The 24852-nt window shown below is 35.9% G+C and overlaps 1 protein-coding gene across 1 annotated transcript in view; it reads right to left on the bottom strand.

Moving 5' to 3' along the window:
- SEPTIN14 (septin 14) overlaps positions 1-24852 on the bottom strand; it is a 39910-nt gene that overhangs the window by 13525 nt on the left and 1533 nt on the right. The window contains exons 2-6 of the mRNA XM_016196279.2: positions 21227-21320; positions 20500-20568; positions 5556-5676; positions 5022-5217; positions 45-231 (exon numbers count right to left, since the gene is read on the bottom strand). Of these exons, the coding sequence (XP_016051765.2) occupies positions 45-231; positions 5022-5217; positions 5556-5676; positions 20500-20553 (558 nt within the window). The 5' untranslated portion in view covers positions 20554-20568; positions 21227-21320. The remainder of the gene's footprint in view (positions 1-44; positions 232-5021; positions 5218-5555; positions 5677-20499; positions 20569-21226; positions 21321-24852) is intronic.

Raw genomic sequence — 24852 nt, 5'->3', positions numbered from 1 at the left:
ATAATTATCAAATCTTGATAGGTTGATAGATTTACCAAGCACACCTTACTGTCAATGTTCTTCAAGGTTAAGAGATCAAGGGCCTTCAGAGAATGTCCTGTAGGTGAAATGAAGTAAAGGCACACGTGGATGCGAGAATCATGGTAGTCAACAAAGGAACGTTTGATTTTCAGCTCTTCTTGAAAGTAGGCCTCAAATTGAGCATCTATGTAGCCAACTATTGGTTGGTAGCTGAAAAATGATTATTTAAACATTTAGCGTAACACAGTAATAACATCTGAAGTCTACATTTTTACCATTTAATAAATAGTTAATGTGTACTCAACAGTTTGTCATATAAATAAAAATGTGCACAACACTCTTGCAAAGGTAACAGTCACAAGCCAATAAAGGCCCATGTTTTACATTGTTTATAGAGAGGCAAAATGATCTTTCAATTCAATGTAATCCCAAACAGAAACAAATTTATTTATACATATATATATATGTATGTGTGTGTGTGTGTATATACATAAAAGTATATGTGTATATATATATGTATATTGAAGGAAACCAAAGAGATATATGTTTCATATGTCGGGTCTTATTATGAGGCTGGAATAATACAGTGTCGTAGCAGCACAAGAATAGATGGACTAAAGCACCAGAGAATTTTGAATGTGATAGAACTTTTCTATGTCATAACTAAGACAGTGGATATACAGCTCTACCCAACTTAAAAACCTACATTTTAAAAAAAGTGTAAAAAAAAAACCAAAACAACAAAACCTACATTTGAAACTTGTATGGTTTTATTAACCAATGTCACACCAATAAGTTCAATTTTTTAAAAACCCACAGAAATATACACCATAAAAGTAAGTTTTACTATATGTAAAATTTCAGAAGAGTGACATCATAATCATGGCAATGAATACTTCCCCGCTTTTTAACAACTGAAAATCTGATCTATCCACTAACAAAGATACCTCTGCACTAACAAAGGTACCTCTGTGGGATTTGTGGAACCCAGCACCATATGCCAGGGAACCAGGAGGAGTTTTGCCCAACTGCACACCTGGTAATAGCCAGACCCACCTCCCTACAAGCTGTGGAACCAGCAGAAGCCAGCAAACCTGCCCCAACCCCTCTTTCATGCAGTCAGGGAGAAACTGGAGTGTGTTTACTTGAGCATACACCAACAGATAAAAGATATTTGTAGAAGTTCAGCAATCAAGATGGGAGATTCTATCGGAGCATAGAAAAAAGAATAAATTTGGATGCAGGAGAAGGTAAGAGGAACTTTGCCAGTGTCAACCTTCCCTCAAGGCAGCACAGCCTGGGACTAAAATAGCCGGCAGCAATCTCTTCCACAGGGCAAAGGGAGTAAGTGCCCAGCAACTGTAGAGAAATACATTTTTTCTCCAGTGACACCCAGAATATTGAGACAGAAACTCCATAATGGAGGGAGGGAAGAGATTAGGAAAGAGACAGATAAAAATATCAAAGTGTAAATATTAAAGGGTCATGGTCCCTGCTGACTAGGCTCAGGACTTCAGCAGGAAGCTCACTTATGAAATTCTGGGAAAAACTCTGTTTCTGATCCCCACACTGGGCCTGTAGGCACTTCCAAAGGCCAAGTGTTAAACTCACACATCTCCTCATTCTGCAGCTGGCTCTGCGTGCACACTGTCCAGTGCAGTTGCAAGAGTGAAATCTGGCAGATGAAATGTGCTCAGGAAAATCAGACCAGGGTCTGTGAACAGGGGAGAAACAACTTTCTATAAAGCATTTCTAGAGAGAAAAAAAGAGAGAAATTTCCAGCAGCCAAACATGTGAGCTGTAAGAACTAGAGAGGTAAAATCTTAAGACTTTTTCCAGAATAGTGAGAAAGAAGTGTGCAGCTGGGATATCATACAAAGTCGTAGAAAGCCCCAGACACAACAGGACCAATGAACAGTATGTTGCATCTGACTGCAACTAATAAATATTTGAGGATGTGTCTGCTACTTCAAATGTGTAAGCAGCAATGCAAAAATCCAAGGAACGTGAAGGCTCAAGGAAGCATATCACCAAAAGATAACAATTATCCTCTAGTAATTGAATCAAAGGCTCAGAATTTTGCAATCTATCTGATAAAGATTTCAAAATAACTGTTTTAATGAAACTCAATGAGATATAAGAAAACACAGAAAGATGACTCCATGAAATCAGGAAAACAATACTTGTGAAACATGAGAAATTTAATAAAGAGATAGAACTCATATAAATGATCCAAACAGAATTTCTGGAGCTTAAGAATTCAATGAATGAAATGGAAAATGTGATAGAGAGCATCTACATCAGAGGAGACCAAATGGGGGATAGAATCAGTGAGCTATAGAATAGGAACTCTGAAATAACCCACGCAGAAAGGAACAACAACAAAAAATAATGAAAAAGAGTGAAGAAAGTCAATTTGATCCAAGGAACTCCATAAAAAATACAGATGTTAGAAAAATTAGAGTTTCAGAAGGAGAAAAGAGAGAGAAGGAGGCAGAGAGTTTATTTAAAAATATAATAGCTGAGAATTTCCCAAACATGGGGAGGAATGGAAATGAAATAAAACTATAAAAAGTGGACATAACTCTATTTCACATAAATTTCATAACCATAATGACAGTGGTGAGGAAGAACTTACCAAAGTAAACAAGCCAGTATTTTAACCGACTACAGTAGGGCAAAGAACAAAAAGAACTGGATGCAAACACTGTATTCTTCTTAGTAAATTTATTTCTAACAAGGAGGTGGCCAACAGGTCTAACACTACTTAATGTGCATACTAAGGTTAAATGAACATTTGAATACATTGTAGATATGGGAATCCACAGTTCTCACTGTTGGGGAAAGAAGTTACCACCAAGGAAATGTGATACATATACACAGGGTGGGGCAAAAGTAGGTTTACAATTGTGAGAGCCTGAAACACAGAGTTTACTCTTGTATCATTATTTGTTAATTCTTGTATTATTTTCCATAGGAACAATTGTAAACATGTAAAGATAAAGGGAAGCTGGGCGAAGTGTGTACAAAAATTACCTGTTTGGGCAATGCTCCTGTAAACATTAAACTATCTCGAAGTTAAAATTTCTGGAAAAAAGGTTGGTGGGCATGTCAAAAGGGCCTGGGAATTAACTGAAAGCTCACTGAAAGAGCCCCCAATAGCCAAGACTGAAAAAATTTGAGCAACTAAATGAATATCTACAGTTTTGTATTATAACTCACAAAATAAATATCCTGAAATTTAACTTAGATAAGTAAATAATTGAAAAATAAATAAATGAGAAAAGAAAACTCTCCCTTAGAGAAGACTTCCAATTAATAAATGTAGGAGGAATTAGAAAAATACAGATTCAACATCCAAACACTACAGCAATAATTGCTATACAATGGATGCTTAAAAGAACAGGTGAAAATTTTAGGAGAAATAGGATATTTTCATAGCCTCAAAGTATCATTTCCCAAGTTGTTTATTCATTACAAAAGTGAGAATTATAACATATTATAACAGTTGAAAAACCCTGTAGATAATCTCTTAATCTTAATCCAGGTTAACAGCACTAGCAATGAGACAAATCCACAGAATGTATCCACTGTTATGATACACCAAGAAAGGCAAACCAACTCTGTGGTATTCTTGAAAAATTACACAGCCTCTCTAATCATCAGGGAACCCAACTAGAAAATCATTGTACAGCCCTGGCCGGTGTGGTTCAGTTGGTTAGGCATCATCCCGTGTGCTGAAAGGTTGCCGGGTTCGACTCTCGATCCCCAGTGTGGGGCATGCAGGAGGCAGCCAGTTGATAATGCTCTCTCACATCAGTGTTTCTCCCTTCTCCCTTCCTCTCTCTCTCTAAAAAAAAATCAGTAAATTTTTTTTAAAAGCAAGAAAGTAGATTCTTTCTCCTCTAGAGCCTCCTGATGGGGTGTGGCCCTCCCAACACCTTGATTTTGGACTTCGAGCCTCCTGAACTGTGATAGAATAAGTTTCTGTTGTTTTAAGCCTCCAAGTTTATGGTAATTTGTTAAGGCAGGCTGAGGAAATTAATACAGGAGGCACAACCTATTGTGGAGCTTATTACACAATACAACAAAATTCGGCACATTGAGCATACTGACCCTAAGCTTAATACTCTATTAAAATATATATATATACTTTCAGAAGTATTACTATTAGTACTATGGTAATATTCATTTTCTAAATGTTAATAATTATTTAAAGCAATGTTTCAGCCCTTTTACCACTGTCTATTATTTTCATAAGTTTCACAAAAAATATTTTCACGTTTAACTTAGACTTGAGCATTTGTTTAAAGGTCTGTCTTTATCCAGTGGCGTTCTGGTAAATGTTTAAAGTGTGGTTCTCTGGAAAAAAATGATTTGTAGCATTTACTGATTTCTGTGGCATGAATTCTCACACCTGGCCTATTTCAAGCTACCTGAATCGTGTTATTGAACACAGAATTGATGAAAGAGTAGTACAATATACTCTCACAAGCTTGCTGGAGCCAGTTTCAGCACACCACTGCATATAACTAACATAAGTCACACAAAACAAGTCAACATATGAAAAATATATTCACTCTTAAGTAACTAACTTTAGCTAACTGGAACAATAACATATAATAAACAATATGCATCTATTTCAAAAAGGAGTAAAAATCTAGACCTATTGATGTTCCTCTTACACAGTTTAAATCTGATATAGAAACTATAAAGTCTCATCATAATACCAGAGGAGAAATAAGGAAATAAGCTAAAACTAATAGAAACTACATCAACAAATTTTTACTATAATTTTTAAAATATTATAAGAAAATCAGACAGCTGGATACAAAATTATCAATTTCATAATAAGAGAACATTACTTAATTAGAAAGAATTAAAATCTGGGAGGAAAGGTTATAATTGCCTTAGAAGAATATTACAATGTAGTCCATGGAGAAAGAAGGCAAATTCCTTGAAATAAGAAAAACTTTTAATTAAAATAAGAACACACTAACCTGGCTTCTTTGCTCATTTGATCACCATATCCCACTGTGTTCACAACAGTTAATTTCAACTGAACATTGCTTTCCTGTAGTTGATATGTCTGAATTTTAAGTTCAACATTTGGGTGAAAATGTGAGGACATTTTTTCTTTCAAATTAGTATTAAACAGTGTGTCCATCAGTGTTGATTTTCCAAGTCCAGTTTCCCCTGTAATAAACATAGACACATCATATAGGGGCATACATGGCTGAGAAGTGACACTCTACATCCCTAGGGTGGTTTAAAGGGTCCCACATACTTCAAAGACAGTGATGTCCTTGAAAATACACATGCTACTCCTGACACCTTCAGTCATTAGCATAATATAGAAAGAAAATATACACAAAGTTGTATACGATTTGGAAGAGTATTTGAAGAAAAAGTGTTTAAGTAATATGGCTAAGAAGATACGTTCTTGAATTAACGCCAATGTTGCACTGCTGAAGATAAGTTGAAATGAACATTTGGAAAAATTAAGTAATAATTCAGAGAAGTTTAGCACTTACCCACACAGAGAATATTAAAAGAGAATCCTTGTTCAATAGATCTATTCACCAACTGATGAGGCAAACATTCAAAACCAAAATGACCAAGCATAGTTAAGCAACGGATATTATCTTCTCTTTGCTTAAAGAAAACACATGTTAAAAGATTTCAATTAGAATAGGAAATATCATTTGAAAAGATAGTTACAAAATTTCTAAGAAATTAGAATTATTATCATTTGGTTATCATACCTCAGGCAAGATGCAAATAAAGTAAATTTGGGAACAAAGAAGCTTTTGTCCAGGCACATAGATTTTGCTGTCATTTTTATAAATAGTGAATCTGTCTGTGATCACACTCAAAGAGACTGCATTTTGAAATTTAAAAATAGGAAATTTAAAAAATACCACAAGAAAGTCCATTACTCAAAAATAATAAATTATTTTTTTCATAGAAAAAATCTCATGCTTTCATTCTGTTTCAGTGTATTGATATATTTAAGAAACTCAATATATGTTAATAAGCATATGAAAACCAAAGTCAATTTGAAATTTTAAAAAAAGGAACAAAAACTTTGACATATGCCCTCTGAGAACTTGTGTTCTATTAAATTGTTAAAGGAATCCACTGCTAATAACACCAACCTAGAAAACTAGAAATTCATAAATATTATACATAAAGTTACCAATTGATTATTTTAAAATGGTGGGGGAAATTCAAGAAAGGCTTAACAATCTACATTAATTTAACCCTTGAAAAACTCTCCCAAACAACTAGAAAATTTCACAAATGTTTATGCAGAAAAGTGTTTACTGCAGCTCTCTATTTAACATTCAAATGTATGACTCCATGAAATAACACAATATCCAAATAAATGATGATATATTTATTCACACACAGGGTTTTTCTTAAGTTATTAGAGATATTTATGGAGAATGCTTTAATAAAGTGAAAAATACTTACATGAAAATATTAAGTAAAAAAGGTAAGATACAAAATTGTGCGTACATTCCTAACTTATGATAAAATCAGAGTAAACTGGTAGCATTTTACCTCTTCTCACATTAACAATTAAAACAACTGTTTGAAGGTACTGGAAGGGAACGCAAAGCAGAAAAAGCAGGAAGAAATAAAACCCTGAAAATAAGGGCAGCATAATAGGTAAAACCACATTTATGCACATATATTCTCTTGAACCTACTCCCCAGTGAATGAGGTGCTTGGGAATTAGAGCATAAGCAGAGAGTGACAATCTTGGGCTGGGAAGTCTAAGAGATTGGGGTTGCAAAATACCAGGATATTGAGAAAGAAATCCTGGAAGAGCAAGCCACAGAGTGGAGAGATCCGAATCTGCAAACTTCAGAATATGTGGCTGAACCTAAGTCTGCACGTGCAAGCATGACTGCAAGGAGGTCGGTGGCAACTGAGAGAAGAGCTGTCATTCTGAAAGAGCTGAGCTGGTATTTCAGAAGTAGTCCTGTGCAGTCCTAAGCAGACAGAGTTTGGAGCTCAAGTTTCTCCCAAGTTATATGAGTTTGATAAGCACTGGACTTTTTATTTCAACTCTTAAAAGTCCTTGCTATAAGATTAAGGACTACATTCTAAGCCAGAGGGTTACTTTCAGATCAAAGGGTATAACTAAAATAAAACCACCTTTATAAAGCATAGTACCATGACTCAGCAGGGTACAAATGACTTGCAGTAATCTGACTGCTTGCTAAAACAAAGCTCAATACTCTTTAGAGAAATATCATAATAGAATACAGACTTTCTACAATATACTAGCCACAATGCCCAATGCATAATCAAAATTACTAGATATGAAGCAGAAAAAATATATCCCATAGCCAAAGAACACAACCAATAGAAAGATCCACGCAATGAGGATACTGGAATTGGCAGATACATACTATAACTATTATGAATCTGTTTAATAATCTAGAGAGAAAGATGGATATAATGAATAAAGTGAGGAATAATTTTTTTAATCTTCACCCAAGGATATTTTTCCCATTTCTTTTCAGAGAAAGTGGAAAAGAGAGAAAGAGAAATATCAATGTGAGAGAGACACATCAATTGGTTGCCTCCTGCACCTGCCCCGACTGGGGCCGGGGATAGAGCCTGCAACTAAGGTTTGTGCCCCTGACTGGAATCGAACCCAGACCCTTCAATCCACAGGCCGACGCTCTAACCACTGAGCCAAATCAGCTAAGGCAAGGAATAATTTTTAAATAGGTATAAAATTTTCAAAAACTAATGGAAATTAGAATGGAAAAATGCAATATTTGAAATAATTATTTGAATGAGACAATTCCACTTCCAGCATCACAAATTAAGCATTCAACCTATCCACATGTTAACAACAGAAACTGAACAAACTAAATACACAATGATCAGAAGAACTGGAGAGTGAACAAAAATGGGCAGATACTGAAGGGGAGTCAAAACTGGGGAGAAGAGCCCTAGTGGGTTTGGCTTGGTGGTTAGAGCGTCAGCCCACAGACTGAAGGGTCCCGGGTGCATGCAGGAGGCAATCAATCATTGTGTCTCTCTCATATTGATGTCTCTCTCTCACTCTCCCTTCCACTCTCTGTAAAGTAATGGAAAAAGTATCCTCAGGTGAGGATTAAAAGAAAAGACAAAACTTGGAAGAAGAGATGGGGTGATGAGTTTCACTCTAGACCAATTTTAGCCCGAGTGCAGGTCAACGTCAGTGCCACATAGGACATCACCTATTCAAATAAAAATCTAGCCTTTCTTGCATGAAGGATCAAAGGGCACGGTTAAGACTAGAATCCAAGAAAAATGATAAGCAGAATGACAGGTCTCAAATTCTGTGTGCATATGATATGAAAGTTTCTGTCTGAACCCTAAAGCAGAATGTATGAAAAAAGTTACAAACAGCTCACATATAGGTGAAAGAACTTAACTGATATTTGAGCTACCACACGAAAGACAAATTTTCAGTTTGAGACCAAATAAGTTAATTGCTTGCTAAAACAAAAGTATCAACACTTTTTGAAAGAATATTACAGAATCTTGAAACCATAGGGTAATATTCAAATATCCATGTTATACTCTAAAATTACTTGATACTTGGCCTCAGAACAGTCAAAGGAAATTAACACCAAAATGATGGAAGTGTTAGATTTGCTCAGAGGGACTTTAAAGGAGCTATTATAAATGTGGTTAAGGACATAAAGGAAAGTAGTATGCATGCAATGAATAAAAGGACAAAAATCCCAGCAGAGAGAAAAAACTATAAAATCAAGATAAGAGCAGAAATCAAAGAAGTAGAGAGTACACACATATTAGAAAAAAGTAAGTAGGCCAGCCTTACCTGCTTTGAGAAATTGATAAAATTTCTAAACACCTGGCTAGACTAATAAAAATCACAAAACACAAATATCCCATGTCAGAAATCAAAGCAGGAATAACACTATAGACCAATACAGATATTAAAATAATAGTCAAACTTATAGAAGCAGAAAGTAGAATTGTGATTCTACTAGATGGTGAAAGAAATGGAGAGATGTTAATAAAAGGGTACAAAGTCTCAGTTAAGCAAAATGTGTAAGTTCTGGAAGTCAAATGCACAACATGGTGAATATAGCTAACAATACTGCACTGTATAAGTGAAATTTGCTGAGTGTATGTTTAAGTGTTCTCACCATACAAACACACACACAAAATAGTTACTACATAATGTGATAGAAATATTATCTTAACAACAGTAAATATTTCACAATGTGTATATATACATCAAAACATCAAATTATATGCCTTAAAATTTATAATTTTATTTCTCAATTATACCTCAATAAAGCTAAGTAAATAATTAATAATAACAGAATATTACAAACAACTCTTTTGTCAAAAACATTGAAACAACATTTTGCCGACAAATTTAAAAATAAATTCTTTGGGGGGAAAAAACAAATTCTAAAAATGGCAATGGGAAATAGAAATTCTGAATAGCCATAGATCTAGTAAAGAAATTGTATTGTAATCAAAAACCTTCTAACAAGGAAATTTCCAGGTCTGCCTGATTTCATTGTTGAGTTCAATCAAAGATATAAAGAAAAATTCACACAAACTTCACAAAATAAAAGAAGAATTTTTCCAACTCATGTTATGAGAGTAGAAATATTATCAGTATAAAAACCTGACAAAGATATTGCAAAAAAGAAAATTGTACATCAATATCTTTTATGAGCATAACTGCAAAAAAAATCCTTTTAAAATATTACCAATCAGAATCCAATAATATAGAAAAATCACAATAGATCCTGAAAATTGGCATTTATTCTAGGAATTCAGGGTTGGTTCAACACTCAACAATGAATAAATGTATTTCACCATATTAATAGAATAAAGGGAAAATAGGTGAAAAACTACATTTGAGAAATTCAGTGCCCACTTATGACTTTTAAAAGCCTATTAGTAAACTAAGAATTATAGAGAACTTCCTCAATCTGATAAAGAAAGTGTTACCAAAAGAATTTAAATCTAACATAATACTTAAAGGTAAACATCTGAATATTCCCCCCACAAGCATGAAAACAAGGCAGAAATGTCAGCTCTTACCACTTCCACGCAACATTGTGCACTGGAGTTTCCCGCCAGTCAATAGGGCGCAGGGGAGGCATGAATACGCAAAAGAAATGTATTTCTATATCGTAAAAAGGTAGAAAATGTGCAAAAATCTACTGAGCATCTACCAGAACCACTAAAAGAGCCTATCAAAATTACAAGCTACGGCCCTAGCTGGTGTGGCTCAGTGTCTAGTGTCAGCCTGCTCACCAAAGGGTCACAGGTTCGATTCCCAAGCACATGCCTGGGTTGCAGGTTCAATCCCCGGCCCTGGTCTGGGTGCGTGTGGGAGGCAACCAATCCATGTGTCTCTCTCACATCGATATTTCTCCATCCCACCCCCGCTCGTCCCTTCCCCTTCTACTCTCTCTAAAAATCAAAGGAAAAAATATACTTGGGTGGGGATTAACAAACAAACAGACAAACAAAATTACGAGCTACAGCCCTGGCCACGTGGCTCGGTTGATTGGAGCGTTGTTCCATACACCAAAAGGTTGTGGGTTCAATTCCCAGTCAGGGCACATACCTAGGTTGCAAGTTCGATCCCTGGTCAGGGCACAGGGCGTATACGGGAGGTAGCCAATCAGTGTTTCTCTCTCACATTAAATGTTTCTCTCTCCCTCCCTCTCTCTCTCTCCTTTCGCTTCTCTAAAATCAATCCTCGGGTGAGGATTGTTAAAAAATTACAAGTTACAAACTGAATATATAAAAATTAATTATGTTCTCTTCGTTTCTGATAAGACATGTACAGAGCTAAAAAAAATCATTACCAACATACAGTGATAAAATTATGGACAAACAGCAAGATCACAACTTTCTGTGGACTCATTCTAGTGCTGAGTTAACAGGTAAAACAACTGTCCCAGAATCTAGGGAGAAACAGGAGCCTGCAGAGAAAGACGAGATGTGAATATTGGCTTCACTCGGCAAGACATAGACACAAATAAAAAGGGTTCATCTAAGGCAAGTGTCCAATTGCTAGAGTGTGCCTTGTCAGAGAGTAAAAACCTAGGAGTCCCACATATAAGGGAGAATCTACACCTTGCACCCTATTTCTCCTCAAACACAACTGGACATTCAGTGAAAGATTGGTCGAGCTCTGAAAAAAATCTCTTGAAAGGTCACACAGCAGCAATGCAGAAGAAATAAGAAACTTTGCTCAGATCATTTCCCTCTTTTTCCCACAAAAAACAAAACACGGAATCTGAGGGGGAAGGGGTATCAAACACTCTTGCCCTTAGAGCACTGGGGAAAGAAAATTACTGCTGGAGGAAGGGAATACCAGCCATTTGAAGAGTTGCAGAAATTGATGGTGGATTCAGAGCTAAACCAGAAGAGGGCAATAAAAGGCCACAGTGCTAGACCCAGAGAGAGAGTGTTTGTCTAACACTGACACGTAATCAAATTTTAAAAAGATTCTTGACTTCTGCTCAAGATAGCAGAGTAGGTAACCCCTGTGCTTGCCTCATCACATAACCACATCAAAATTACGACTAAATTATATAACAGCCATCACTGAGAACCACCTGAAGACTAACTGAACAGAATTCCTATGACTAAGGGTATAAAGAAGAGGCCACGTTGAGACTGGTAGAAGGACAGAGATGTGGAATAGGCAGGTCCCACAACCCAGAGTGTGGTAATTAAGAATCAGAAGGGAGCCCAGCTGTTGTTGCTCAGTGGTTGAGCATCGACCTATGATACAGGAGATCTGGGTTTGATTCCCAGTCAGGGCACATTTCTAGGTTTCGGGCTCAATCCCCAGTAGGGGGTGTGCAGGAGGAAGCTAATCAATGACTCATCACTGATGTTTCTATCTCTTTCTTTGCCTCTTCCTTCCTCTCTGAAACCATTAAAGACACATTTAATTTAAAAAAATTTTTTTTTAAAGAATTAGAAGGGATATCTCACCCAACCTGGGAGCATCAAAATATGTGAAGTGACTACTATAGAAATAAATGGAGAAACTGACAAAAACACAATTATAGTAAGGGACCTAAATACCCTTTGACAGCTATGGATAGGTCTTCCAAACAAAAAAATCAATGAGAAAAATATCAGCCTTAAATATCTGTCTACATTAGGTCTAACAGACATTAATCAATATTTACAGAGGTTTTCATCCCAGAACACCAAATTATACAGTTTTCTCTAGTGCACATGGAACATTCTCAAAGATAGACCATATGTTAGGACACAAAACTAGCCTCGATAAATTGAAGAATATTGAAGTCATACTAAGCATATTCTCCAATCACAATGCTTTGAAATTAAATTTCAACTGCAAAAGGAAAGTGGGGGAAAACACAAATATGTGGAGATTAAACAACCTGCTACTAAACATGACTCGGTCAAAGAGGAAATAAAAAAAGAGATCAAAGATACATAGAGACAAATGAGAATAACAATATAACATATCAATTTTGGCAATAGAGAAAAAGCAGTAATAAGAAGGAAGTCTATATCATTAAAGGCTCTTCCTGAAAAAACAAACAAAATCTCAAATAAACAATCTAACATTTCTTCTTAAAGAACTAGAAACAGAATAACAAACAAAGCCCAAAGTCAGCAAAAGGAAGAAAATAATAAAAATTAGAACAGGATTAAACTAAATAGAGTACAAAAAAATAGAAAAAATTACTACAACAAAGAGCTTTGAAAAGATTAATAAAATTAATAACATTGACATTCCTCTGACTAGACTCACTAAGGGAAAAAGAAAAGACTCAAATAAACAAAATTAAAAATGAAAGAGGAGAAGTTACAATGGGTGACATAGAAATAAAAAGGACTATACAGAAATACTATGAAAGACTATATGCCACCAAATTCAATAACCTAGAAGAAATAAACAAGTTTGTAGAAATATGTAATCCCTTCTAAATCATGAAAAATTTGAAAATGTATATAGACCAATCAACTGTAAGGAAAATAAAACAATTTTCAAAAACTCCCAAAAAAGTAAAAGTGCAGGACCAGATGGCTTCACTAGTGAATTCTACTAAACACTCAAAGAAGATTTAATACTTAGCTCTCTCAAACTCTTCCAAAAAGTTAAAAAAGAGGCAATACTTCCTAACTCATTTTATGAAGCCAAGATTATCCTGAGACCAAAACCAGGCAAGGACAACACACATAAAAGAAAATTCCATGCCAATATCTCTGATGAATATTGATACAGAAATCCTGAACAAAATACTAGCTACTCGAATATAACAATGCATTAAAAAGACAATACATCAGCCCTTCTCAGTGGCCAGGCACCGACCCATGAACCAGGAGTTCAAGATTCGATTCCAGCCCGGCCAGGCGTGGCTCTGCGGTTGAGTGTCGACCTAGGATCCAGGTGATCAGGGTTCGATTCCTGGTCAGGGCATATGCCCAGTTGCGGGCTCAATCAATGACTCTCTCATCATTGATGTTTCTATCTCTCTCCCTCTCCTTTCTTCTCTCTGAAATCAATAAAGATATATTAAAAAAAAAAAAAAGATTTGATTCCAGGTCAGGGCACATGCCTGGGTTGTGGGCTCGATCCCCAGTAGGGGGCCATGCAGGAGGCAGCCGATCTATGATTCTCTCCCATCATTGATGTTTCTATCTCTCTCTCCCTCTCCCTTCCTCTCTCTAAAATCAATAAAAACATACTTTTAGAAAAAAAGATAATACATCACAATCAAGTGAGGCTCATCCAGGGGGCACAACGGTGGTTCAAAATATACAAATCAATCAATGTAATATACCACATTAATAAAATAAAGGATAAAAATCATATGATCATGTCAATAGATGTAGAAAAAGCACTTAACAAGATACGATATCCATTTATAATTAAAACTCTCAATAAAATGAGTATAGAAGTACCTCAACATAATAAAGGTGATATAGGTCAAACCCTCAGCTAATATCATACTTAATGGTGAAAACTGAAAGCTTTTTCTCTAAGATTAGAAACAAGAAAAGGAAGCCCATTCTCACCACTATTATTGAACACAGTACTGGAAGTACTAGCCAGAACAATCAGGCAAGAGAAAGAAATAAAAGGTATCCAAATTGGGAATGAAGAAGTAAACCTGTCACTTCCTGTAGATAATACGATTCTTTATCTAGAAAACCCTAACGACGCCACCAAATAACTATTAGAAACAATAAACAATTACAGTAAAGTTGCAGGATACAAAATCAATGTACAGAAGTCCATGATTCCTATATTCTAACAATATAATTTCAGAAAAGGAAATGGAAATAAAACAATTCCATTTGCAATTACAACAAAAAGAATAAAATACCCAGGAATAAACTTAACAAAGGGTGTGAATGACCTATACACTGTAAACTAAAAGACATTATGGAAAGAAATTGAAGAAGAAATGAAAAGATATTCCATGTTCATGGATTGGAAGAATCAGCATAGGTAAAATGGTCATATTATCCAAAGCAATATACAGATTTAATGCAATTTCAATCAAAATCCTAATGGCATTTTTCAAAGAAACAGAATTTTAAAATATCAAATATGTATGGAACCACAAAAGACCCAGAATAGCCAAAGCAATCCTGAGAAAAGAACAAAGCCAGAGGTCTCACACTCCTTGACTTCAAACAATACTAGAAAGCTACAATAATCAAAACAGTATGGTGTTGGCAAAAATACCAGACACATAGAACAATGGAAAATAATTGAGAGCCAGAACTAAACCCACATGTATATGGGCAACTAATTTTCAACAAAGGAGCCAAAAACATACAATAGAGAAAAGGAACACTCTTTAATAAATGGTGCTGGGAAAATTGGAAAGCCACATGCAAAAGAATGAAACTAGACTGCTATTTGACATCATACACAAAAAATAACTCTAAGTGGATCAAAGACCTAAATATAAGACCTGAAACAATAAAATACATAAAAGAAAACATAAGTACTAAAGTTATGTACCTTAATCTTGGAGAGGATTTGATGAATTTAACCTCAACAGCAAGGGAAGTAAAAGCAAAAATAAGTGAATAGGACTATATCAAACTAAAAAGCTTCTGCAAAGAAAAAAAAAAAAAAAAAAAATGAACAAAACAAAAAGAAAACCAACAAAAGTATATAAAGAACTCATACAAGTCAATATCAAAACAACAAGACACAATCCAATTAAAAATGGGCAGAGGACCTGAACAGACATTTTTCCTAAGAAGACATACAGATTCATGAAAAGATATTCAACTTCACTAGCTATAAGGGGAACACAAACAAAACCACAATGAGATACAACCTCAAACCTGTTAGTTAGAATGGCTTTTATCAACAAGACAAAAAGTGACAAGTGTTGGAGAGGATGTGGAGGAACAGGAACTCTCATAGGCTGCTGGTGGAAATGCAAATTGGTACAGCTACTATAAAAAACAGAATGGAAGTTCCTCAAAAAATTAAAAATAAAACTACCAGATGACCCAGCACTCCCTCTTATTGGTTTCTACCCAAAAAATTTGAAAACATTTATTCATAAAGATATATGCACTCCTATGTTCACAGCAGAGTTATTCATGGAGGCCAAGACATGGAAGAAACCTAACTGTCCTTTGATGAAGGATTAGCTAAAGAGGCTGTGGTCCATATATACAATGGAATACTACTCAGATATAAGAAATGATGAAATGTCCCCGTCTGCTACAATATGGATGAATCTTGAGAGTATCATGCTAAGCAAAATAAGTAAGATGAAAGAGGACAAGGATCATATGATTTCACTTATATGTGGGCTATAAAACAGAAAGCAACAAACAAATAAACAAAAGAAGCAAACAAAATCCCAACAACAAAGACAACAGTATGGTAGTTACTAGAGGGAAAGGAGGGTGGGGGAAGGCTGAAGAGGGTAAAGGGGGTCAAATGTATAGTAATGGAAGGAGACTTGACTTTTTAAAATATGTTTTTGTTGAATTTTAGAGAGGAAGGAAGGGAGAGGAAGAGAGAAACATTGTCTGCAACCCGGGCATGTGTCCTGATCAGGAATCGAACCAGTGACCTTTTGGTGCCTGGGAAGACGCTCAACCAACTGAGCCACACCGGCTAGGGGCAGGAGACTTGACTTTAAGTGGTGAGCACACAATATTCAGATAATGTATTGTAGACTTGTATACTTCAAAGTTGTGTAATCTTATTAACCAATGCCACCCCAATAAATTTAATAAAATAATAAAATGCCAAAGATTAAAGGCAGAGAATGTATCTTAAAAGTAACCAGGAAAAAGCAGTTAGTTACATACATGGAAGCTCCAGAAGTAACCAGAAAAAAGCAGTTAGTTACATACATGTAAGACTATCAGCTGATTTCTGAACAGAAACATTGCAGGCTAAAAGGAATTAAATATTCAAAGTAATGGCAAACAAAGACGTAGGACCAAGCAAGGCTGTCATTTAGATTGTTTAAAATAGTTTCCCAGACAAGAGAAAGCCAAAGGATTTCATCACCACTAAACCAGTATTATATTATGTGTTAAAGGGACTACTTTAAGAAGAAAAGAATAGGTCAAAAATATAAGTAAAAAATAGAAAAGAAAATATCCCTACTGACAAAGGCAAACACTTAAAAAAAGTTGTGAATCAACCAACTATAAAACTAATACAAAGATTAAAAGGCAAAAGTAGGAAGAACATATTTAATTACAATCAACTAGGAGATACACACACACACACACAAGAAGTAAAAAATAATGACAAAAACAACCATGGAGGCGGTGAGTAAAAACTGTAGTGACTTTAGAATCTGTTCTGAATTAAGGAACCATCAACTTAAAATAGACTGTATAAACATAGCTTGGTTTATATGAGGCACATGGGAACAACAAATGAAAAACCTATCAGATGTATACAAAAAATAAAGAGAAAGGACTACAAACACAACACTATAGCAGTGACCAACATACAAGAGAAGAATGCAAGAGAATTTAAAAAACAAAAACAAAAAACAGAGAATTACAAAAACAACCAGAAAACAATTAATAAAATGGCAGTAACTACATACCTATTCATAATTACTTTTAATGTCACTGGACTAAATGCTTCAGTCAGAAGACATAGGTTGGCTGAATGGATTTTTTAAAAGACCCATACATTTGCTGCTTACAAGAGACCAACTTAACATCAAAAACTCATAGAGACTAAAGTAAATACATGAAATAAGATATTTCATGCAAATGGAAATAAAAGAAAATCTGGAATAGCAATACTTATATCAGACAAAACAGACATTAAAACAAAGGTTGTAACAATAGACAAAGCAGATAGTTTAATAATGATAAAGGGATCAATCTAACAAGAGGATATAACTCTTGGAAACATGTATGCATCCAACATAGGAGTACCTAAATATACACAGCAAATATTGACCAACATAACACTATATAATATAACATAATTTAATGGATACGGTAGCTATAAGGAGACTATTTGTATTAAATTTGTAATATCGCTGTGATTAGTATAAGAATTAACTTACTCTTCTCATGTCAAAATAAGGGGTTAAGATCCAAACAGACTCTCAATAGTTGCTGGTTGAATGAACAGTGAATAATAGAGATAGGACCTGAGCCCTAGATACCAGGAATCAACCAAAGATTAATTGATAGAAATTCCATAGGGATTTCATATTTAAAGGGAGTATGTTTAACAATACCAAACTGAAAATATAATGAAATAAAAAATTTGAATTTTTTCATTCCTTGCTATTTGTGCTCTTAGAAGATAGGGTTTTATCTGTGTGGTAAATTCTGAGTTCTCTATGTATGAAAAGAACATTTTGATACACACAATCTGAAGATTATTTTAATGTAACAATAATAGATTTGGACACTCCATTGTCCTCTCTGGCCTAGACTCCCTTATAACAGCGTTTTCTCATTTTTAACTCTGTAGCTCAGGGAGGTATCAGATCAAAGTGCTTTGTGTGTCAAAATAGAGAAGAAACTATAGCCCATTGTCTTATTAAGAAAGGACCTGAAACCTTGGCCTCATTAGCACCGAGTTCTTACCACACAGCAACTAGAGCAGGCAGGGATTTCCACAGCATCATCACTATTACTTAACAAATGTCTTCTGATGGGCCAAAAGCTCTTTCTTATAGTATTTATTTTTATAAAATGCCAATACCAATGTAGAAAATAAATATTTCAGATTCTACCAATTTGGAAGCTGTGGTTATTCAAATCTTGTTCTTGAATACGCCTTTGCACCATCCACAAATAAAGGAAATTAAAAAGTAAACAAGGTAGATGTATAAAAAATACAATGTTTAACCTATGAAACTGAAATGCTAAACACAGATTATTTTAATCCCTAATAAAATACACAAGGAAAATATTTCAACATGTACATGAAAAAGTATATAGGAGGATATTCAACACAGCATTGTACAGAATAGCAAAAAGAAAAAGATGGAAAGTACCTTATAGCCACCAAAAGGGGACTGGTTATTGAAGAAAAGTACATTCATAAGAGCAAAAGTACAGAGCCATTAAAAAGAATAAGATTTATCTGGATGTGCTGATATGAAAAGTTGTCCAAAGATGGAAGAAGGAAGGAAGGAAGGAAGGAAGGAAGGAAGGAAGGAAGGAAGGAAGGAAGGAAGGAAGGAAGGAAGGAAGGAAGGAAGGAAGGAAGGAAGGGAGGGAGGGAGGGAGGGAGGGAGGGAGGGAGGGAGGGAGGGAGGGAGGGAGGGAGGGAGGGAGGGAGGGAGGGAGGGAGGGAGGGGGAGGGAAGGACCTAGGTTGAGAGGAGTGTTTTCTTTTTCTTATTGCTTAAATTTTTCTTTTAATAATGTGAAAATGTCATTTTTAATATTTAAAAGAAGTTGCCAATTGTACTAGGACTCAAAAAAAGGTTGAAAGATTACTTCCTATAGGGTTTGTAGCAAGCATTTATTTTATTTTTATTTTTTTTAAATATATCTTTATTGAATTCAGAGAGAAAAAAGAAGAGGTAGAGAGAGAGAGAGAGACAGAAACATCAGTGATGAGAGAGTCATTGATTGGCTGCCTCCAGCACATCCCCTACCGGGGACGGAGCCCACAACCCGGGCATGTGCCCTGACCGGGAATCGAACCTCGATCTCCTGGATCCTACGTCGATGCTCAACCGCTGAGCCATGCCCGGTCGGGCTGTAGCAAGCATTTATATATCAGATTAAAGTATGACTGGCCTTTGGGGTCTTCTAATTCTAAAACTTTATGATTTTTAAAAAAATATATCTTTATTGATTTCAGAGAGAGAGGAAGGGAGAAGAAGAGAGAGACAGAAAATCAATGATGAGAGAGTCATTGACGGGCTGCCTCTGCACACTCCCAACTGGGGATCAAGCCCGCAACCCGAGCATGTGCCCTGACTGGGAATCGAACCATGATTCCCTGGATCCTAGGTCGATGCTCAACTGCTGAGCCATGCCCAGCTGGGCTAAAGCTTTATGATTTTAATGTCACATAAACAAAGAAGCATATACCATGATTTAATGCAGAAGAGGAGCCAAAGATCATATGAATGGGCATAAGCCAGTGGTTCAGTCACTGAGACATGACTGATAGTAGTTTCAGAAAAGCAGTGAACATGAAAGGCAGGTCAGTGTGATTTTAAAGGTATGGCTGATAGAAAAATGAAAATTGAATAAGCCATTCACTCCAGAGGAGTAACAATGAGAAGGAAAAGAGGAAAAATAAGGTAATTTGCTGGTTAAAACTAAGATATAGAAAAACATTCATATTTGAAAAAAGAGAAAACACCAAGAAGAGGACCTTTAGTTATTAAGACATAAATGAACACTACTTAACCTAGCTCAATACTCATGTATATATTTGACATTTTGGTCCAAAAAATTCTAAAACCAAGTTTTCACCCATTGAGACACAGTATTCTCTTTTAGTGAAAATATTTATGTTAATTACTATATATTTTCCCTAGAACAGCAGCTTATCTTAAAATGGAACTTGGTTCCATCTCCCACTCTGTAAAGTAATAAATAAGTAGCCACCCAACCACTTCCTAAAATAAACTACATTTAAAAGTTATTTATTGTAAGTACAGAAAGTTCCACAAACATATGCATCAAAGCAGCACTATTCCTGTTACCTAATAGGAGGTTCTGGAGTTTTAATTTGTTATCCTTTGCTGTTAAACAGGAATAATCTCTTGCACTACTTAATAAGGTCTGCAGACTCAAGAAACATGCAATAATTATTTAAACCATCACTGATATTGAACTCCAATTAGTATAAAAGTTAATTCATGTCCAAGCCTTTATCATCTAGGTTTATCTCAGTTAAATGAGTCAACATTTTGAAACGACACAGTCTTGTTAAGTACAGAACGAAGAGTTCTATTTGAAAGATGTACTCAACTATGTCTTCACCATCCGGCGTTTGTGTGGCCGTGCAGACTGGTTTTTCTGCCATGTCAGAATGAACAAGCTGAAAACAAAGAACAAAACCCTTTTAAAAAGTTACTGGAAAAGGCAATATTCCTATAACATAATTTAGAACAATAAGGAAGTGTAATATAGACATTATCCCAGGTTTCAGCTTTCAGTCCACACTATTGATCCGTTTTAAATTGTGGCTGTTTTGCTAGACAGTCTTCTAAATAACATATAATATTCAACTTATAATGTACAACAGTACATTTCACCACAAACATGCAAACAGCATCTAACAAAAGGTAAACTCCCTTTTGAAACCAAGAGGACAAAGAACATTCTTCTGTAAAGGGCTCTCTGGGCATGAAAAGGGAAATAAGGAATTTTGCTTCAAAATGTGCTAAAATGAACCAGCGACACAATTATAAGTACTTACCTTTCCAGAGTAGGTTACCAGGGGAGGCTGGAGTGTTCAGTGTACTTACTGAAGGAGAATTGGGAAAGCAGAGCTTATAAAATCTAAACAAGTCCATTAGACGTTAAACTAAGTTCATGATAGTTGTCATTTATGAAGTATTTATTATGCACCTAGCATTGTGCTGACTGCTTATGTGCTTTGCCTCCTTTAGTCCTCACGACAGATATGAAATACATGTTTTCATTACCATATGCCGGGTGAGAAAATTCAGATTCAGAAAAACTAAATAACTTACCTGCCCAAGATTTCAGCTGTACAGCAAAGGTCTGAACCGACTCCAAAGCTGGTGTTCTTTGTATTTGTAGACCAAATCTTCGCTGGTTTTGCAACTGTTTGGAACGAGGGAGGAGAGATACAAGAGAGCATGTTGTGCTGATTTATAAGCAGAACTCCCTTTGAAGGACATGCTACCCTACTTTTGAGGAGAGCACAAAGATACTGAGAAAATGAGGCATATTTTAAAAGAAAATATTATAGAAGGGTATAGCAAATAAAAAAGCAAAGAGAATTAAAGAATGGCTCTGTGTACCATGGTTGCTTCACTAGATCTATCCTGAGGATTATTCCACTTTAGTGGAGTTCCCATAAAGCATTTAAACTGTACACAAGTGTGAAGGCTGTCTTGAGTAAAACAAGTTATGTAATTGTGAGAAATAGTAATTCCCCTTTTTTATGGAACATCAGTTTCAACTGCAAAAACAACTGACAGACACTAGTTTGTCAGGCTTTGTAACATGGAAAAAAACAACTGAAGATGTGTGTTGTAAATGATAAAATTTGAGCTTTAAAGTTTTTGGAGAACTTGTATCTACCATCATGATCTTGACAACTTTCTAATACTAACAAACTTTCCCCAAAAGATTAGTGATGATATTAACAAATAGAAGTTGTTGATAATGTATAATGAACTATGTAGGCATTAAATAGACTTGGCTTTTCCAGCTTCAGCATTATTGACATTTGGGGCTGTAGAATTCTTTGTTGTGGAGGGCCATTCCATGCATTGTAAGATGTTTAGCAGCATCTCTGGTCTCTACCTAGTAGTGATGTCAGTAGCAATCCTAACTGTGACAACCAAACCTGTTTCCAGACATTGCCAAATATTTCCTAGAGGGTAAAATCATCACCAGTAAGAAGCACTGAGTTAGATAACTCAGTACACAGATATTTTCCAGGTGCCCAATGTGTGACATTACAATAGCCATACATGAGTTCAAGATTCATTTAGACTGTAAGATACATCCACAGATTTTAATGTAATAAAACAAAAAGTATATAAATATAGTTTCAGAGTCTACATTGCAATTAATCTTGTTAAGTTTTGGAGGAGTGTCAAAGAAGAATATTCACAATTATGTGGGAGGACTATTAAAGGATTTGTTTTTCCAACTATATCTCTATATGGAACCACATTTTCATCAGAAACATCAACCAAAACAATGTATTTCAGGAAATTGAATGCAGAGGCAGATATAAGAATCCAGCTGTCTTTTTCTTTTTACTTTTTTATTGGGTTAAAATATACATAATATAAAATGACCATTTTAAGTTCAGTGGCATTCAGTACATTCACATTGTTGTCGGAGCATCACCACCATTCATCTTCAGAGCTCCTTCTGTCTCCTCTGACACTCTATACTCATCCAACAGTAACTGGCCATCCCCCTCCTGCCCTCAGCCCCAGGAAACCATATTCTGTCTGCTAATGACATTTGTCATAATAATATTATATTTGTTCTTTGAGTTTTTCTGTATAGGCCAACTGTTTCTGATTGCTGAACATGTATACGATAACTGTTAATGCTCTTTCTATGGCTTCTGTGAATGTTATATTAGATGCCAAATACAGAAAAATGAGACAGAAGGCAAACCTTGGATCATGATAATTCACAGGATAGAAAAGATCCAGAGTGGTTTTTTCACAATGAAGACCTGCCTTCTTTTTACTTACACTTCTCTTTTGGGAAAATTCAGCCTCAACTCAGATCCCGTGGTTACAGTTTTGCCCCACCCCCAATGGTCAACAAGATGACATGGGTGCTGAGACTTCCTAGGAATGAGCCTTCCTAGAGCTATGAGACCACACTATCTGACACCAAAAGTTTGGTCATCAATGTATCCTTTAAATGGATTTATGACCAAAAGAGAGAACTGTAAAAGGGGAGGGGAAAAAGAACTTGGGGTGGTGAACACACAATACAATATACAGATGATGTATTATAGAATTCTACACCTGAAACCTATATAATTTTATTACCTAACGTCACCCCTTTTTTTTTTTAAAGGATTTTATGGAAAGTAACCTCAAAGGGTGATCTGACCATAAATTCCTTACTGGAAGGTCATGGTAGGTAGTCTTGCCCCAGGCATATAACTTTTTAGTGAAAGGTTTATCTTTGCCTTAAGCAAGCCCTGTCCTTTGTTTCTGTGCTAGGTTAAAAAGCCTTTGAAATAAACTGTAATCACCCTCAACAGAGCGTATAATCTTGCTAACTATACTGTAATCCAACCCCCACATTGCTTCCTCCCACATCCATGTAATCTTTCTTAGTTCTCTTCTTAATTTCAAATGCATAAAAGAAGCTGTGAAACTGTTTAAAAAGTTTCAACTACAACAGGAGGGCACACGCAACCCACACAAAGGACACTCCTGGAGCACCAGGCTCAAGTAACCAGAAAGACAGCATCACTGGGCCCCACAGGACACCTGTTACATAAGGCCACTCTGTGAAGACCAGGAGATGTACTGGATCTACCAACTACATAAAAAACAAACACAGGGAGGCAGCAAAATGAGGAGAAAAACATGCCCCAAATGAAGAATCAGACAAAACTCCAGAAAAATAACTAAATGAAATGAGACAAGGAATCTACCAGATTCAGAGTTCAAAACCCTGGTTATAAAAATGCTCAATGAATTTAGGGGACGAATAGGTAGACTCAGTGAGAACTTCAACAAATACTTAGGAAACATAAAAATGGCAGGAGATGGAATATAGACAGCCTCTAGGAGCAAAGACTGGCTCCTGCTGACAGGAAGCAAGGAAAGGAATACTCCAGTCCTACAACCATAAAGATCTGAATTCAACCAACAACCTAAACTGTTCTGGCCACCATGGCCAGAAGAATATACCTAAGGAAACAGTAAAGGTAGAACAAGATCCCTACTGTACAGGACAAGGCCCGACAAGCTAGCCCAATAAGCCCCCACCCCTCCCGAGTTCCCATAGAAAGAACAAACCAGTCACACTCTGGCCAAGCATAACCCCATTACTCATTGTAAGACATTGTGTTTAAATCGTTCCTTTCGTATTGCTAAAGGTCCCCCCTTGTTTCCTGTACCAAAAGCTGACAGTCTGACAAATTATTGGAAACCCCTTTACTGCAGTGCCTTTGTGGTTACTGAGCATAAAGTGAGAGAAGAACTGAGGGTCAGGGCTGCAGTTCGGCTCTTACATGGGTGAGTGCTGCAACTGTAGCCGCTGGCAGCTAATAAAGGCTCCAAAATTCAAACACAAACTCTGGTGGTCATCTGTCGCCGGTCCCCCCAGAACAGAATGACACTTGAAATATATTCTTCCCCAGAGCTTCCAGAATGGAACATAGCCCTGCTGGAATCTTAATTATCACCTTGTAAGACTCTAAACAGAGGACCCCGATGAATGACTCTGTCCTTGAATTTTTGCCTTACAAAGCTACTAGTGTTAATTGTAACTGAGAAGGAACCTGCCAAACCATCTAGTTACTTTGAATCCTACAAGCAAGCTGAATACAGGCCAGATATTACCATAATTGTGTGAGAAAGCAATAGTCAGAAAAATTAGAAGTTTAAAATGAAACATCTCATCACACTGAAATTTC

This window comes from Miniopterus natalensis, chromosome 3 (assembly GCF_054644295.1).
Source record: "Miniopterus natalensis isolate mMinNat1 chromosome 3, mMinNat1.hap1, whole genome shotgun sequence".
Taxonomy (NCBI): Eukaryota; Metazoa; Chordata; class Mammalia; order Chiroptera; family Miniopteridae; genus Miniopterus; species Miniopterus natalensis.
The sequence above is the reverse complement of the archived record's forward strand: the minus strand, read 5'-3'. Positions and strand labels throughout refer to the sequence as shown.